This window comes from Scyliorhinus torazame, chromosome 12 (genome assembly GCF_047496885.1).
Source record: "Scyliorhinus torazame isolate Kashiwa2021f chromosome 12, sScyTor2.1, whole genome shotgun sequence".
NCBI lineage: Eukaryota > Metazoa > Chordata > Chondrichthyes > Carcharhiniformes > Scyliorhinidae > Scyliorhinus > Scyliorhinus torazame.
This window is the reverse complement of record NC_092718.1, coordinates 217283269-217301928: the sequence shown is the minus strand read 5'-3', so window position 1 is coordinate 217301928 and position 18660 is coordinate 217283269. Positions and strand designations below refer to the sequence as shown.

Here is an 18660-nt window from a genome sequence, read left to right as displayed (position 1 = left end):
CCAAACAAATAATGGCAGGGCCCTGAAGCCTTGCACTCTGGGTTTCCACACAACCTGGGTCAGATCCCAATGGGGGAGAGTGACAGATGTCAGTCTTCTGAAATTCTGAAAGGTGTAATTAAGCTTTTTGAGCAACACTTTAGATAGCTTCCATACTACCCCTTTATGCAGAAGTAGACCTGTGCCTACTTGGCCCCAAAATCATAGAATCCCTGCTGTGCAGAAGGAGTCTAAAAAAAATCTCCAAAAGCGCACTCTACCCAGGACCACTCTCCCATCCACCCTGCCCTATCCCCATAACCTAATCTGCACATCTTTGGACAATAAGAGGCAATTTTAGCATGGTCATTCCACCTAACCTGCACATCTTTGGTCTGTGGGAGGAAACCGGAGGAAACCCACGCAGATACGGGGAGAGCGTGCAAACTCCACACAGTCACCCAAGGCCGGAATTGAACCCGGATCCCTGGTGCTGTGATGCAGCAGTGCTAACCACTGTGCCACCGTAAATTGATTCTAAATTACTCTTTCCATAAGCAACCCAAATTTGAAACAATCAAGTCCATACATTGACTGGGTGGCTTGCACAAGTGAAGCAGACATGGTATGAAAAATTTAAAATACGAGAATTAATTTACCTACATTAATAAGAATCAAAAGATCCTCACCTAGATGTGTTCAGCATTGCAGGACGTCAAGCCAATGCCACCATGCCGCTTTGCTGAGCAGCTGGTGCCTGTGGCAATTAGCAATATGCCTGGGACCAGAATGGGACAAACTGAAGGAGGGGGAGAAAAGGATATGTTCGAACATCTCGCAAAGTTCATCATGAGTGGAATACACCCAGTCCAGAGGGTTCAAAAGATGGTGGAAGATTACCTGAAAGAGGTCTCCATTGCGTCTTTAGTAATGACATCCATAACAATGACCAACATAACAACCTCGGCGCAATGTATTCGAATTTTGAATGTGGAAAGCATAATCTGTTCTTGCCAAATGACTTGTGTTTTTTATCCCTCTGCCAAATAGGACTCCACAGTGGAATGAACTCCAACCACCATTCAATTCAAATCACCCTTTGCTGCTCAGTGCTGATGCTGTGCAACACTGTCAGAACCAGCTGGCTGGGTGTAAGTAGTTTTCTCTCTGTCATTGTTATCTTGGTGCCAAGCTGCATTATGAACTCTACAATAGCAGAATGTCGTTGTTTAGGATGTTAGTTGGACCAGGTGATAGATACATTATAGTTCTCCCAAAGCTGGTTATTCTCTGAGCTATTTCTTCTGTTGTTATTTAATTCATTATCATCAATTGTTTGCCCTTTTAATGTTTAAAATGCTAATACGATCGAATGAAGGAAAACTGTTTCCTCTGATGGGGGGAAACCAAGAACAAGGTGACATAATCTTAAAAATGGGAGCTCGGCCATTCAGGAGGGAAATCAGGAACACTTTTTCACACGAGCAGGAATAGAAATGTAGAATTCTCTGTCCCAAATGGACCCTTTCCTTCAGTAGTTACTGGAATCAATTGAAAAGCGGGATCCCCGGTCTGTGTTTTACCCCAGGTTACGAAGGCTCCCACTATTACTGCAATTAGGATAAGCTAATACAGTTGCAAACTATTCATGATACACTCTGACCTTCCCCTCCTTGACTTTGAATGATTTGTCCTCAGCAAACGCCTCAGCTTTATTCCTTTATGACCCGTCCTCAATGAATTTCAAACTCAGCACAATGCTGAACTCCTCTTTTGTCACCTCCGCCTCCAAGCCCACTTCTTTGGCCAGGAGTATTCCCCCAACTTAGTGACCCCTTTGACCTAGCTCCAATATTCTTCCCCCATCTCGACCCTTCCTTTCGATTTCTTATCCTCTCTATGTCCTTTCATTGGGTACTGCCAGTGTAACATCAGTCATCACAATTTTCCTTCTCCCCTCACTCACTCCAACCTGGACTACACTAAAATAAGTTCCCTCTGAACTTGTAGCATTCCGTTTTTTCAGGTTCAACCCTGACATCGTCATCAAAGCTGTGGACAAGGGTGGTGTTGTTGTCTCCTGTACAGATCTCAACCGAGCAGAGGCCAAATATCAACGCTTCCTCCAACATCCCCTGAGAGCATGACCCGAGTACCAATATCAAGCTATTGTTCCAGAGGGGGAACAAATCTCAGTTCTGATGAAGAGTCATTGACCTGAAACCGTGGGCATTATCTAACCGAATTACAACACATTCCCGTGTCAAGCGTATTTAGCTGGGTGTTTTCTGACGCTCGCAGCACCGAGAAAAACTGCACTATCAAACAGGTCTTTGTTGCATCCGGGGCCTCAGCGGAAAACACTCCTCCGAGGCCACACTTAGTCCCGTTTCCTGCATTGAGGAGTTCCACTCATCAGAAACCTTCATGCCGGAGGAGATTGGGACGCCATTTTTAAATGACATCCCGATCACTTGCCCCCCTCCTCGCAACACCTGGACCCCCCCAAAGCCTCAACTCACCTATAAGGGGGGTCCTTGGACACCCTCCCCCACACCTCACATGGGCAAGGCATCCCCAGGTCCAATCCCTGGCGCGAGCACAATGGCAGTCTGGCAGTGCCACTTGGATACCACCAGGCTGGGAGCCAGGTGGCACTGCCAAGCTGACAGTGCCAGGTGGGCAGTGCCATGCTGACAGTGCCAAGGTGCACAGGTGGCACTGGTAGTGCCAGGATGCCACCCAGTCCAGAAGGCAATCACCTGGGGGCCTCCGATCCCCTGGGGACCCCCCCCCCAAGTGCCAGTCCGCCTGGTCCCGTGTGGAGACCAACACTGTATGGTGCTTCCTGAGGTCTCTGAGGCGAAAGGGTTAGATCTTGTTCGATCTCACGAGGTGGGTAGATCCCAGAAGCGCCTCTCTGGGCATTTACAATCACATTGTGCCCCCGTTCGCCTGAATGAAGGTGCTATGCAGCTGGTAGATCATGCCCGTTAACTCTGTTCTGAGATGCCACCTGACCTGCTGAGTGTTTCCAGCATTTTCTGTTCTTATTTCAACTCAAACTAGTATGCACCATTTTCCTCCCCACCTTCACCTGTTGGTCCTGACATTTCATATGGCCGGTATGCATAGTTCTTTCTATGCAGTGTGATGAACTAAAAATGGCTGATGAGATAATAATCAGTGAGAATAGAACTAAACTCATCTATAACCAGGTTTCCTGTCAATGGGGGAATAGGGATAACTGAAGCTTATGCTTAAGATGTGACACATTTCCTGGGTGAGATTTTCCAGCTGTTCACGCCACCAGGATCACCTGGTCCTGCCGACGGCGCACCCCCACCGCAGGTTTCCTGGTGGTGTAGGGTGGATTCAATGGGAAATCCCATTGGCAGCGGTGGAACCTGAAGATCCCTCCACCGGCCAACGGCGGTCATCTCCTGCCACTGAGAAACATGCCGTGGGAAATCGAGAGAATCTCGCTCCTGGGGCCTGCAATGCAATTTTCAAGATGCAATTCTTAAATTTTCTTCCTCCAAAGCTTTCTATGATGATCTCTTTAAATTGTATCACTGTTTTAGTGTTCCTTTCAAATAGTAGGCCTACTCAGTGGTGTCATCAACCGATAGATTTGCTCAATGGCAGTTATGATGGTCCTTTGGCGGTCCTGTTAACCTGCCGTGGTCCCCTTTCTAATGTAAGAGTTCATGTAATTCCAACTCAATAAATCCTGCAGACATTTTATTGAATATTGCTGAGAAAGACATTTTGTCAAAGCTTTTCATCTTGCATTCATCAGAACAATCGCAAGAATACCAATGTCAAGGAAAACAACAACTTTATACTGTATGCAAAGAATGTGCTGATTGCTGGAGACGTTGTTATGGAGAATGCACCAGTTAATGGTGACTGACAGTGTACTGCTAAATATTATTTGAAAAGATTGCAATCAGGATTACATGTTCCTGATCATTATTCATTGACCTCAACTGAATGTGTATATTTATTGGACATCAACTAAGGACAGAAGCCATGATGAGGTATTGCTCAAACACTCACTGGGCTACAGTAGTGTAGCAATTATGGTATTTTGTTAGCACCCCAGTGGTTGCTGCAATTTGAAACCAAATTTAAAATATATGCTCATTTTAAGGCAAGCTGCGAAAAGTTACTATTGAAGCTGCAGCCTTATAAAAAGAAAGTGACTAGTTTGTGAATGTCCATTTGGAAAGGAAGGTGCCTGCCTCACCTGCTTTGGGCCGTAGGTGACTCCATCCCTGTGCAATATGTAACTAAGGATGGGCAATTTGCCAGTCATGCCAAGTGACTGGGCCTCAGTGATGAAGAATTACCAAGCTAGGTGACTCAGGCCAGTGCCCATGGGATGAATTCCAAAACAAATGGAGTTAACCATTAGGAGGGAATGAGGAAAATTAGGGATCAAAATAACTTTGGTGGACCTGGGCTGCATGGGGTTAAAGTCAGTGGTGAGAGTGAGAGCAATAATGAAAAACAAATGGGACAGCATGAGCATCATTAAAGAACAGCTCAGTGCTAGAATTTGTAGCTGTCTATCATTTTGTTCGAGTATTAGCATTTTTGTCAGTTGTTTGGTTACATTATCTATCCAACTGGAGATGAAAGCCCCCAGCTGACCACTCACAGAGACTTTGCACAGAACCTCATAGGCTGCCGCAGTTAGCTAGCGATCAGATGTCTGCATTAGCAGTCATTATCCTTGATTAGAGTTGACCTTTGTCCTCTGGGGTCAGCAAACAAATACTCACTGTCTTTTTTTCCCGTCTCTCTCAGCACTGGGGACCAGCATGATGCTTTTACCTTTTTTGACGCAGTGTGGAAGGTTGTGCTTTTTGCTGAGTATGTTTTGAGTTCCTTGTAGCAACTCCTGCAGAATAAACCTTTCTAGTAAATGTAGAATGAGGCTCCCTTTGTCTGTGGTAAATACCACTGACAAAAGTTTGGAATAAATGAGCAGAATAGCTATTACACAAATAAAAATCAAATACTTAAATGTATTCTGGGTGGACAGTAAGAAGTGAACTTCAGACTCGTATCCATTGGGTCTGTCGCAGGTAATTTGTGTTCTTACCAATCCTCTTCCCATCTTTACCTTTTATTGGGCTACATAGGTACTGCCATCACTCTTCTCCAACTGACTGTGTCACCATCTGCGAATGCGGACAGGGACTGTCAGTTGGCTATTCCCAATGGGCGGGGGTGAAACTTCAGCGATGCCCAAGCCCGATGCTATTCCTGCTTTCTCCAAGTGTCCACAGTTCTGCATTTTATGGCAGAGGTCACTGGAACAGGTTCAGGAGCAGCAAGCTTCCCAAACTCAAGAGGACTGAGGCCAAATGTAATGCTAGTTAAACCTGGGCTCTTGTAGCTAGTCTGAGCACCACAACACTGGCTCAAACGAGTGGTGGTTCGTTGATATGTCCTATTCCACTTACAAATCTGGAGAACAACCATTACTATCGCATTGTGATGTTTCATGAAAATCAGCATTCCTGACGAGCTAATAATGTTTTTTTTGGCAATTTGTTATTCTAAGACAAATCACAGCTTGTATTGATGTGAGGAGATACAGCCTGTCTCACACAGATATCTACATGTCTCCTTAACAAAAGGCTCCAGGTTATTTTGAGCAACAGGAAACTGTTTGGGAGATCATTTTGAATATTAATGTCAAAAGCCACCGTTTTACTTCTGTTTGTCTTTAATGGCAAATTCCTCCCACCCCATTTTCTTGAGGCATTAACCCTCGCTGACTAAGACTGCCAGTCTGCCTCCAATATCTCACTCAAGGCTGATCCTTTGTGTCAGAGTCTGAGCTGTGACTATCAGCTGCAGAGGACATCAGAGCTGAGCTCAACCCTGACCTTAACCAAAGTCTGTGGAATCATAGAGCAGGAGTTCAGCCCGCCATGTCTGTGCCAGTTCTCTGCCAGAGCAATCCAAATTAAATCCTCCCATCTTGTGTTCTCCCCAGAGATGTGTACCTTATAGAATTTACAGTGCAGAAGGAGTCCATTTGGCCCATCGAGTCTGCACCGGCACTTGGAAAGAGCACCCTACCCAAGATCAACACGTCCACCCTATCCCCATAACCCAGTAACCCCACCCAACACTAAGGGCAATTCTGGACACTAAGGGCAATTTATCATGGCCAATCCACCTAACCTGCACATCTTTGAACTGTGGGAGGAAACCGGAGCACCCGGAGGAAACCCACGCACACACAGGGAGGATGTGCAGACTCCGCACAGACAGTGACTCAAGCCGGAATCGAACCGGGGACCCTGGAGCTGTGAAGCAATTGTGCTAACCACTATGCTACCGTGCTGCCCAACAATGCTACCGTGCTGCTTCCTCTGTTGGAAATATTTATCTAATTTTCCCTTCATCTGATTGCATCGGTCTTTGTCTCGACCACACCACAGCCACACTTTCCAGTCCGGGATGGGGAGGTTGTCAATGGACAGCTGTCGAGAATAGAATCCTTGCTTATTTTTTGATGATAATTACTATAAGTTGCCATTTTAATATCTTATGTCCTATTATACTCGACTCACTTCATAATTTTATATTTATTAAATGAAAAGAATCTGAACTGATTTAGAAGGAATTGTGTCTACTCCAGTACTTTCAGGTTCCCTCTACTCGACATATTGTCCCCTCCCCTTCAAATTGCGTTTTTAATTCCTTCCACAAGCCCTTGCAAAGTACTGTGCCATTCTTGATCTCCCTTTACTCTCCTAAATCCTTGAACATGTTGATGCCACCTGAACCCCTGCACACCCTTTCCACAACACTATATTTGAATCCCTCCGTGTGGGTTTCTGCCCTTGCCACAGAAGTGAAAGCCCCAATCAAAATCATAAGTGAAGTCCTCTATGGTGACATAGTGCACCGTCTCTTCTCTGCTTCTCTGCAATGTTTCATATGGTCGACCACCCCATCCTCCTGTAATGCCCATCCTTGTTCTCCCCGAACAGGCACCGGAATGTGGCGACTAGGGTCTTTTCACAGTAACTTCATTGAAGCCTACTTGTGACAATAAGCGATTTTCATACATTCATTCATTCAATTATTCTAGCACTGCAATTGCTTATCTCCACTAATAATTCCTCTTTGGCCCAGCAAGTAATGTTTCTCTGTGAAATGCCATGGGACATTTTTCTGCATTTAAATGCTGTTGATTGGTTAGTGAAGCAGTGCTCACACACCCCTGTGTAGTTTCAAAGGTTTAAGGAAAGCAAAAATCCAAGAGTTATGCATCACTTTCTGCTGAATCAAATCGCCTCCTGTGGCATCAGTCTCCTTGCCAGAAGTGATTGTGATTTCTTCACAGCCATACCAAGAGAACACATGGATTTTGAAGGCATAAAATTGTAGACATCACCAATATAATCGCTTTTGCATTTAAGTTTAGAGTAAAATTTAGATACTGCAAGAAACAAAAGACCTGGAAAAATCTGTTGCATCCAAATTTCCAAAATTTGATCTTGCAAAAAGAAGGTTTTTCCTTTGTTCAGTTCTGTTTCTGACTTTGACATGGATGCCGTATACATCCATACAGATTTTGATGGTAATTGGCAAAGGCTTTATTTTTTTTTTAAAGAGTGGATGGACCCATGTTTGTAGATGGAGTTGCAGAGCCTAGTTAACTTAAATTAGCCCTCTTGCTGATTCATAAGACTATTTGATCAAACTGACCTGAGGGTATTACTACGTGTGCAACTTTACATATTGTTTCCGTCAATAAACCAGTTCTTCTATTCCACTCCCCTTCTGCCCATATAATTTATTGTTCAGTAGCTAAGATCTTGACATAACACTTACCTCCAGTGTCAAAGTTGGTACATCATTGCTCTCGGCGGGGGGGGGGGGGGGGGGGGGGGGGGGGGGGGGGGGGGGGGGGGGGGGGGGGATCCACAACTACAGGTTATAAATATAAGATAGTTACTCATTATTCCAATGAATAATTTGGGAGAAACCACTTTCCCCAGGGAAATAAGGGGCGGGATTCTCCACTGGCAGGATTCTCCGTTTCGCCAGCAGCGTACCTACCCCTGGGGATTTCCCAACGGCGTGGGGGTGCCCACAATGGGAAACGCCATTGGCCAGAAAACAGGTGCGGCGGGATGGAGAATCCCACCCAAAGTATTTGTTCCCACATGAGTGGCTGAGGGGAATGGCATGGGTGTATTTAAGGGAAAGTTATGTGATTTCAATCGAGGCATTCAAAAGGAAATTGGATCAATATCTGAAAAGGAAAAATTTCGAGCATTACGGGGAAAAGTCAGCTGAGTGACACTCAATGAATTGCTCTCGCAAACAGCCAGCATGAACAGAACAAACCAAATGGACTCCTTCTGTGCTGTAATCATTCTGTGATTCCTAAGAACATGAGGGAGAAGGGAATTGAAGGATATGCTGTCAAGGTGAGATGGTGAGAAGTGGGAAGAAGCTGATGTGGAGCATAAACTGGCATGATCTGGTTGGACTGAATGACCTATTTCTGTACTATAAATTCTATGTAATTAAGCACCACATAAGAGCAATAGAGGTGTTGTCAGTATTAGTGTCACTGGATCATGGTTAGGAGCCGGGACTTCCCCTAACCTGGGGCACTGAGGCCAGTTGTAGCATCCCTACTCCTGTCTCAACAGAATAATTTCCACACCGCTTGCCCCTTCCCATCCCTCCTGACACCTTAACAAAATACTCCAAGTCTGTAAGACACTTCATTATGTGAAAGGCAAGATGCATGAATATAGGTTACTGAGCAACAATAAAACCAGTTAGAGAAATGTCATTACTCAGTCACACTTCTGAAAACCCAGTTTCTCTCCTTTCTTTATCACTCATCAACAGGAGCAGATTCTCTACGCTGATCCTTCCTTGCTGAAGGATTCACCCATTTGCCCTCTCTGTGGGAAAATATCGTCACTTTCACCATACCATTTCCACCATGCAGTCATTTTGCTTGCGTTGGCACACTAAATGTAAAGAAAATGAGACAGTAGAATTCATGTACCGAGAGAGCAGTTAAAAGTCAAAATATCAATATGTTGGGAAAAAATAAATCAATTGCTTTAAAAGGGTATTGATGAGATTAAAACAAAAAAAATCAATTTTCTAAAATTTGACCTTTGAAACATTGTGTTCGGAATCTATTCGGCATAAAAGAAAGGGAGGAGAAAATGTGTCCGACTGAGGGAAACTATGGGCGCCTGATGCAGGCATTGTCCTGCATTGGACCGTATCCCCTGGGCAGACGGATGAGCCACAAGGTAATCTCACAGTACTCTGACCAGTCCTGTGGGACTGACTAATGAAGGATAAGAGAAATACAATCTTCATACTGGCTGACTGTTAGAAAACTTTAATAATTAATTAGCGTACTGCTATTGCACCCCAGGGTCAGGGATCAAGGAGGAATCTTCAGGCAGCTTTACGTGCAACATTGAGTTGCCATGTTCAGGATGTAAGTGTGATGAAAATGATCTTTGTTTAGCTAATTTTACAAAGTGGTATAAAAATAGAGAAAGAAGTGGCAAGCTATGGTTTCAGCCCTTCTGTTTAAACAAGCCATTTTGCTTTGTATTTTCAAGGAAGTTTCCTGGAGGTTTTTTTTGTACCTTTGAACAAAAGTGAAGATTCAACAGTGTTCCAGTAGCACCACTGCCAGCAATAGCTGAGATTATGACTGCTTGTGATTACGTGTTTCTGAGTTATTTAGTGTGAACGAATGGGAGAAAGTGTCAAAAGATGTTAGTTGACGGTGAATTAATCAGACTGATTGGTTTTTATATTTTTAAGCTGTTGTTTGGCATCACACTCTGCAATTGCACAAAAATACCCGTCTCTATGATGTAGAAAGGTCCTGCTATTTCCAGTAATCAGGGTCATTGGTTCACAGTGAGTGAATAAATCAAGGTCTGTTTTAATGACATGAGATTGTGTCATGTTTTTGCCGGTGTTTGGAGATTGCAATCCGTGATTTTCCATGAAATCTTTGACCATTTTTATTGTAAGTGGAAGAAAACACTGAGTAACAGCAGGTCCATAAGCATCTGACAAGAGAAAAGACGGGTTAACTTTTTTGGGTGGAGTATTGTATCAGTTCTTTGTTGTTATAAGTGAATTTGAGATCCGTGTGTGTGCGCGCAAATGAAGAATGAGTGTGGGGCAACTGGTCTAAGTGTCATTGTGCTTTAGGCTATATTCATTCATGGGATAATATTCATAAATGTTTTACATGAATCGCTGGAAATCGCAAGTGTGGACTTTATTTTGTGATGTTACTGTATCTGATGTTAATAGGCCGCACCTGACGATGAATGAATGACTTTTCTAAAGGAGATTTCCATGTTGTAAATCCTTTTATAATAGGCTCTAGAGAGGATGAGACAGAGTGTATATCCTACATGACTAATGGCAAGTGCTCTCATATTAAACACTGTGACTGCACACTACTCAGCTGTTTATGACTCTCACTCACTTCCTGATAACTGAATGATTATTGGCAAACAGGTTATTCAGTGAACAGGAAACAACTGCTTCTCGTTAGGTTGACATGAGCAGACACAATCTGTCTCCGACAGATTTCTCCTTGTGTCTCCGACATAAAACGGTTCAGACCACAGTATGTTATCATTAAAGAGGAATTGAACTCATAATTGTAATTGGTGGTCAGGTGAAATGTCATTTGCTCGTGCTGCTGTGGCCTGGATTTGTTTCTGTGAAGAGCAGGTCAGAGCCATACTGACTTCTTCTTCGGAAGTTGAGGAAATGATTGCGGAGAGGAATTTCCTGCTGCAAGCACTTCCTTCATAAATTTGATTGTTCTGTGGACAGGAAGCATTTGCAATAACTAGGTCTTTCCCACAGTTACATCAACACATCTAATGTAGAGACCAATATCTCATAACGTAATATTTAAATGGCCATTTACTGGTGTAGACTAAAGGGTTCCATCGACTCTCTAGGGCCTGGGAAGAGATGGCAAACACTCCTCAAAGCCATCAGATATCCAACCATTAAGGCGAAGGATACCAAATGCTTTTTGAATTATGCCCTATGGATTTTCCTCTGTGTTCTTTTGAACTTAGTTGCATATTACTTTTGTTTTGCACTAATAAACAACTTCCAGCAATGCTTTTTCTTTGGATGGCTGATTCTGTCTTTTGCGAGGTTAAAACTGAACCTTTCAGAGGTGTGTGCATAAGAGATTCTGGGGTTGGTGGGTGGGGGTAAGTTTTTGTCATGGTTCCTCGGTGGTGTGTCAGTGTATGCAGAGGATCTTGAAAATGGGACAGTATTTAGAGAGGGATCGTCAGTAATTACATAATTCCCTGAGAGGGTGTCAGTACAAGGGGTTCATAGGGGTGAGCCGGTATTTCCAGGGGGTCTGTGGAGATGTTCCTATGGGTTCTCTGGGAATGGATCAAACAGCTCTTCTGCACAGAAAGGCTTGAAAAATATCACTTGTTAACCATTTTGCAATTAAATACAGAACAATTGCCGACCAGAAAATGAAACTAAAAATGTTTCCCTGTTTGATTGCCAACAATGTGCTAATTATGTTTTCTTCCCCTGTCAGTGGTTTCACCCAGCAGTCCTGCACCCATTTTTATACGCCATGAGTCTTATGACAGCCTGGGATCAGACCACAGTGGCCAAGAAGATGAGGAGTGGCTATCACAGGTGAGGTTTGCAGGACCTTGTCCTGCTACTACTAATGAAGCAAAACTCTTGAGATTATCATTACTTTCCACTTTTCGTAAACATCAGCTCAGTCAAACCTCTGCTGCCCATATCCTAACTCACGCCTATCACCCTGTGTTCATCGACCTACACCTGAATTTGACAATTCTACATATTTAAAATGCTTTTCCTTGATTTCAAAGATCATCCCTTCCATTTCTCTAATCTCCTCCAGTTCTTGCCCTCCGCGATCTCTGCAATTCTTCCATCCTGGCTTCTTGCTCCATCAGTCCACCATTGACAGCCTACTGCTTCTGCCCTAACCTCTGGTATCCCATCCCTAAACCTATTTGCCTCCCTATCTATTCCTTCTCCTTTAAGGTATTCCTTAAAGTCCATTCTTTTCACCTGTTGTAATACCTCTTCATGTAATATGGTTTAAAATCTTGGTCTAATAACACTCCTGTCAGGAGCCACGACACATTTTGCTACTTTTAAAGTGCAAGTTGTTGTTCTATTTGATCGTCTTTAACAGAGAATTATGACTTTGAATCATGTTTTAGGTCATCCCATTCTTTTTCGGCCCATTTTTAACACATACTTGTTATAAAAAGAAACAATTTGCCATCATATACAGGGCAGAAATTTCCCTGCAGGCTCTGAACTGTGCCACTAGATTGAAGTGGGGTTCAGAAGACCGCATTGGTCAGAATTCATGTCAAGGCATCGAGGGTCTCGCAGATATGTAGACAATTCACTGAGGTGTGTAAAAACAATAATAGAGAAATTATATTAGGGGATTTTAATTTCCCCACATTAATTGGGTTAGTCACATTGTAAAGGGTTCAGAGGGAGCAGATTTCTTGAAATGTATTCAAGAGAGCTTTTTAAAAAAAATTCTCCTTTTTCACATTATCTTTCAAATTTACACCCAACAATAAACAATAATCAGTAACGAATATAATGTTAATCCCTATATCAATAACAACGATCCCATCCTCCCACCAAACCCCCAAACATTAGCCCACATGTTAACATAAACAAATGACAAAGAGGAATCAGGAATCACCAATAGTCACCATTAACACATACAGTCCCCCTCCCCCCAACCCTCCCAGCCCCCAACCCCCCCAATGTTCGATGTGATCCAATTCTCGAAAGTGCATGATGAATAACGCCCATGAATTGTAGAATCCCTCCATCCTTCCCCTCAGTTCAAATTTGACCTTTTCAAGCGTCAAGAATTCCAGCAGGTCCCCCCGCCACGCCAGGGCACAGGGTGGAGAGGTTGATCTCCACCCTAACAGGATCCGCCTTCGGGCGATCAACGAGGCGAAGGCTATAACATCTGCCTCCGTGCCCGTTTCCAACCCAGGCTGGGCTGACACCCCAAATATGTCCTCCCGGGGGCCCGGGTCCAGTCTCATGTGCACCACTTTAGGGATTACCCTAAACACCTCCTTCCAGTAATCCTCCAGCTTTGGACAGGACCATATGAGCGTGGTTTGCGGAGCCCACTCTGCAACGTTCACATACATCTTCTACCCCCTCAAAGAGCCGGCTCATCCTTGCCCTTGTAAGGTGCGCTCTATACACCACCTTCAGCTGTATCAGCCCCAACCTCGCACACGAGGTGGAGGCGTTCACCCTCCGGAGCACCTCACACCAGAAACCCTCCTCCATACCATCTCTTAACTCTTCCTCCCAATTTGCCTTGATCCCTTCTAGCGGCACCTACTCCTCCTCCAAAATAGCCCTCAAGAGAGCTTTTTATATCAACATGTCAAAGGGATGGTGCAGAACTGGACCTCGTTCTGGGGAACAAAGCTGGACAGGTGCTTGAGGTGGGAGAGCATTTTAGTGGTCGTGACCACAACACTGTATTTTTAAATGTTGTCATGGAAAAGGAAAAAGGTGGTCTGCAAAAAGGGTTTTGGATTGAGGAAGGCTGATTTTATTAAACTAAGGCAGGATCTGGCCAAAGTAGACTGGGAAGAGCTACGTCTGGGTAAATCTACAGCAGAACTGTGTGTGTGGGGGGGGCATTCAGAAATGAATTGGCAAGAGTACAGATCCAACATGTTGCCTTCAGGGTGAAATGTGAGAGCAACACTTCGAGAGAACCCTGGATGACAAGGAATATTCAGAACTGTAGAGGAAGGAAATGAGAGGCTTTTAACAGGTAAAAAGGGAGTAAATCTGCAGAGGTCCCGTGGAGCATAGAAAGTTCATAAGTTCCTAAAATAGAGGAGCAGAATTAGGCCATTCAGTCCATCGAGTCTGCTCCGCCATTCTATCATGGCTGATATGTTCCTCATCTGCTACCTACAATGCTACAGACCAAGAGCTGGATTGCAAGATCAGCCAGAGAATCTCCTCCCTCGAACACATGACCTCGGAGCAGGAGGAGGCAATTTAGCCTCCCGAGCCTAAAAACTTTCAATGTGATCAGGCTGATCCCATATTGGCCTCAACTCCACTGTCCTGCCCATTCTCCATGACCCTTCAACCCATTACCAATTAAAAATCTGTCTATATCCTCCTTAAATTTACTCGCTGTCCCTGCATCCACCGCCCTCTGGGGCAGCGAATTCCACAGATTCACACCCCTTTGGGAGAAGTAGTTTCTCCTCAAATCTGTTTTAAATTTGCTACCTCTTATTCTAAGATTATGGGGAAAAAAATGAAATGAAAATCGCTTATTGTCACAAGTAGGCTTCAAATGACGTTACTGTGAAAAGCCCCTAGTCGCCACATTCCGGCGCCTGTTCGGGGAGGCCGGTACGGGAATTGAACCGTGCTGCTGACCTGCCTTGGTCTGCTTTAAAAGCCAGCGATTTAACCCTCTGCTAAACCAGCCCCATGACCTCTCGCTTTAGAATGCCCCACAAGAGAAAGCATCAGCTCCACGTCTACTTTATCCATACCTTTTTGCATTTTGTGTACTTAAATTAGATCTCCCCTCATTCTTTTAAACTCAAGAGAGTATAGGCCTAATCTCGCCTCATACGACAAATCCCTCAACTCTAGAATCAATCTAGTGAACCTCCTCTGAACTGCCTCCAATGCCACTACATCTTTCCTCAAAAAAGGCGACCAAATCTCTGCACAATACTCCACTTGCGGTCTCACCAATGCCTTATATAATTGCAACAACACTTCCTTACCTTTATATTCAATTCCTTTTGCTATAAATGCCAATATTCTATTTGCTTTCCTTTTTATCTGCTACACCTGCATGCTCGTTTTCTGTGACTCATGCACGAGGACACCCAGGTCTCTCTGCTTCGGAGCTCCCCAATTTAGATAATAAGTTGCCTTTCCATTTTTTCGACCAAAATACATGACTTCACACTTATCCACGTTAAACTCCATCTGCCACATTTTGGCCCACTCTCCTAACCTATCTATATCAATTTGTAAGGTTCTTATTTCCTCATTGCAATTTACTGTCCCACCTATTCTTGTGCCATCTGCGAATTTGGCAACCTTCTTATCCTGTATCCAAGTTGTTAATATAGATTGTAAATAACTGGGCTCCAAAGACCGAACCCTGTGACACCCCACTAGTTACATCTTGACATCCAAAAAAAGACCCATTTATCCCGACTCTCTGTCTCTTGTCCGCCAGCCAGTCTTCCATCCAAGCTAATAAATTATCCCTAATCCCATGGGGGAACTCAAAAATGCAAAAGGAGAACAAAGTGGGGGCATGAAAAAGAACTGGCAGGTAATATTAGGGAAAATCCCAAGATATTCCCTAAGTGTATCAAGGGGAAGGCGATAACCAGGGAAAGAATAGGATCCATTAGGGACCGGGAGGGTAATCTATGCGTCGAGCTGGATGACATTGGTAGGGTGTTAAACGAGTACATCAAATCTGTCTTCAATTTGGAGAAGGAGGATGTAGGTGCAGAATTCAGGCAAAGGGACTGTAAAGTTTTTGAGCAGTTTGATGTAGGGAGTGAGGTGGTACTGGCAGGTTTAAAAGTGGACAAATCCCCAAGTCCAGCTGAGCAGTAACCCAGGCTGCTATGGGAGATGAGGGAGGAAATTACAGAGGCTCTAACCCAATTTTTAAATTTATCTCTGGCCACCAGAGGACTGGGGACAGCTAATTGTGGTTCCACTTTTCAAGAAGGCTCGTAGAGTTAAACCAGGGAATTACAGACCAATGAGTCTCACATCAGTAGTCGGGAAAGTATTGGAGAAAATTCTGAAGGACAGAATCAATCTCCGGTTTGATCAGGGACAGACGGCATGGCTTTGTCAGAAGGAGGTCATGCCTAACCAATTTGATTGATTTTTTTGAGGAGGTGATCAGGTGTGTAGATAAGGGTAATGTAGTTGATGTAGTTTATATGGATTTCAGCAAAGCCTTTGACAAAGTCCCACCTGGGAGATTAATAAAGTAGGTAAAAGCACATTGGATCAAGAGTAATGTGGCAAATTGGATCCAAAATTAGCTTGGTGATAGGAGACAGAGGACAGTGGCAGAAGCTTGTTCGTGGGTGACTGGAGGCCGGTATCCAGTGACGTAACACAGGGATCAGTACTGGGTCCTTATCTGAAAGATATTGTTATGGGCCAGGGTTTAGAGAACCCCAAAGTGTATCATGGAGTTCACCTGACCCACAACTTTTAATAGATTGTGGTATGGGGAGCACACGGCCCACTCTACAGGTGTGGTACAGCAGAAATGGAAAAGTATTTTTTAAATCTAAACAATGTTTATTCTATGAACTCAAGTTAATCTTTTTAAAACATACAGTGAACATCTTAGCAACCATCAATTCAAATACAACCCCCAAAGAATACAACACTAAGTAATCATTAATAACTTCCCAAACAACATCCAGAAGACAAAAGAAACACCTTTTAACAGAAGCACATTAGGTTTACATTCACGACTGAGAACATTTATAATTCTGAATTCACCACATGATCAAGAGATAGTCTTTTCATGGCAGAGAGATCAACAATACACCTGCTCTGCCTGGCTTCAGCTCCAACACTGAAAACGAAACTAAAACACACCCTGCAGCAAACAGTCTAAAACGAAAGTAAAAAACTGACAGGCAGCCCAGCTCCACCCACTCTCTGACATCACTGCAGTAATAAACACCCATTCCTTAAAGGTACTCTCACTACAGAAAATATGAGGGGGGTGATAAGTGTTTGCAGATGACATGAAGATTGGCCAGGTGGTTGATAGGGAAGAAGTTCTTAGGTTACAGGAGGATATAGACGGATTGGTCCGATGGACAGACAAGTGGCAGATGGAATTTAACCTTGAAAAGTGTGAGGTGATGCACTTTGGAAAGAGTAACTTGACAAGGGAGTACTCAATGAATGGCAGGACATTAGAAAGCTCAGAGGGATCTTGCGATGCTTGTCCACGGATCCCTGAACGCGGCAGGACAGGTAAATAGGGTAATTAAGAAGGTATACGGGACGCTTGCTTTTATCAGTAGTGGCATAGATGATAAGAGCAGGGAGGTTATGTTGGAGTTGTGCAGGACTTTGGTTCAGCCACAGCTGGAGCACTGTGGTCAGTTCTGGTCACCGGACTATAGGAAGAATGTGATTGCACTGGAGGGGGCGCAGAGGAGATTCACCAGGATGTTGTCTCGGATGGAGCACGTTACCCATGAAGAGAAGCTGGATAAATTGGGGTTGTTTTCTTTGGAGCAGAGAAGGCTGAGAGGGGACCTGATAGAGGTGTATAAGATTATGAGAGGTATGGACACCGTGGACAGAAAGCAGATGTTCCTCTTAGTTGAGGGGTCAAAAACAAGGGGGCATAATTTAAGGTGAAAGGCAGGAGGTTTAGAGGGGATTTAAGGACATTTCTTTTCACCCAGAATGAGAATTTGGAATGCATTGCCTGGGAGGGTAGTTGAAGCAAGGGACCTCAAAATCTATTAAAAGTACTTGGATGAGCACTTAAAATGTCATTCAAGGCTATGGGCCAAGTGCTAGGAAGTGGTATTAGCGTAGATTTAGAATAGTTTTTTGTAGATGCAGGCTTGATGGGCTGAAGGGCCTCTTTTGTACGGTGTGATTCTATGATTATAGTGAGGCCATAGTATTCTGGGTAGAATGGCACTATTGTGGTACAAATTCATGCTGATCTTACAAATTGCTTTTTTTATAAAGGAAAACCATTATAAACTTCTTTTTGAACAAACTTTGAAATCAAACATATATAAAGATGACACAAAATTAACACTGGTGATTTGGATCATAATCAATGCATCTAATACCCAACCAGTGAGAAAGCTAAGACTTGTTCAATATGTTGGTCAATATTTTCCAATACCTGCTGTTTCATTCCTTTACTCCCGCATCCAAGGATCACAAAATTTGTGCAGCCTTTTTATAAATCATTTCCAACAAATATTAGATACGTATGTGTACAAAATACCAAAGTATCTATTGACACTTCTGTGTCAACCAAATGTTTGGAGGCAGAACAGGATTTATTGCAGGACATAGAGCAAATCGTCTTGCAGCCAGCAAAGTTTATTTACTCAGCAAACATGGTCTATTCAAAGGGTTCGCACAGCAAACAGTCTACAGAATCTACCTAAAAAGAATCTTCATGCATTACAGTAAATAGGATTCACGACTGAAATTGCAACCATGTCGCCCTATAAAAGCAGGGTGATTTCTCCAGCAATTTGAATGAGTGGAGAATGGTTACAAATTGGATCTGTGTATAAAATCAAATCCAGTCACTTACAGCAATGCGGGATCCAGGTATGATTGAATGGAAATACCCCAATATCACTATTCTGGCTGGGAATAGTGCTCTCACTGTCTGCAGCCATTAAACACACAAAGAGTGCTTTGTAATTTGAATTCTTTGGCCTTGTTTTTTTTCTGAAAGTGGATAGCTGCTTTATAACATGGAATCAGTGAACGATACAGCTTGGGAGC

The 18660-nt window shown here is 43.6% G+C and overlaps 1 protein-coding gene across 5 annotated transcripts in view; it reads left to right on the top strand.

The window, feature by feature from the left end:
• Positions 1 to 18660, top strand: part of bcas3 (BCAS3 microtubule associated cell migration factor) — a 1250799-nt gene that overhangs the window by 669853 nt on the left and 562286 nt on the right. For all 5 annotated transcript variants that reach the window (XM_072469937.1, XM_072469940.1, XM_072469936.1 and 2 more), the window contains exons 19-20: positions 1030 to 1130; positions 11615 to 11718. In XM_072469937.1, coding sequence (XP_072326038.1) covers positions 1030 to 1130; positions 11615 to 11718 — 205 coding nt within the window. The remainder of the gene's footprint in view (positions 1 to 1029; positions 1131 to 11614; positions 11719 to 18660) is intronic.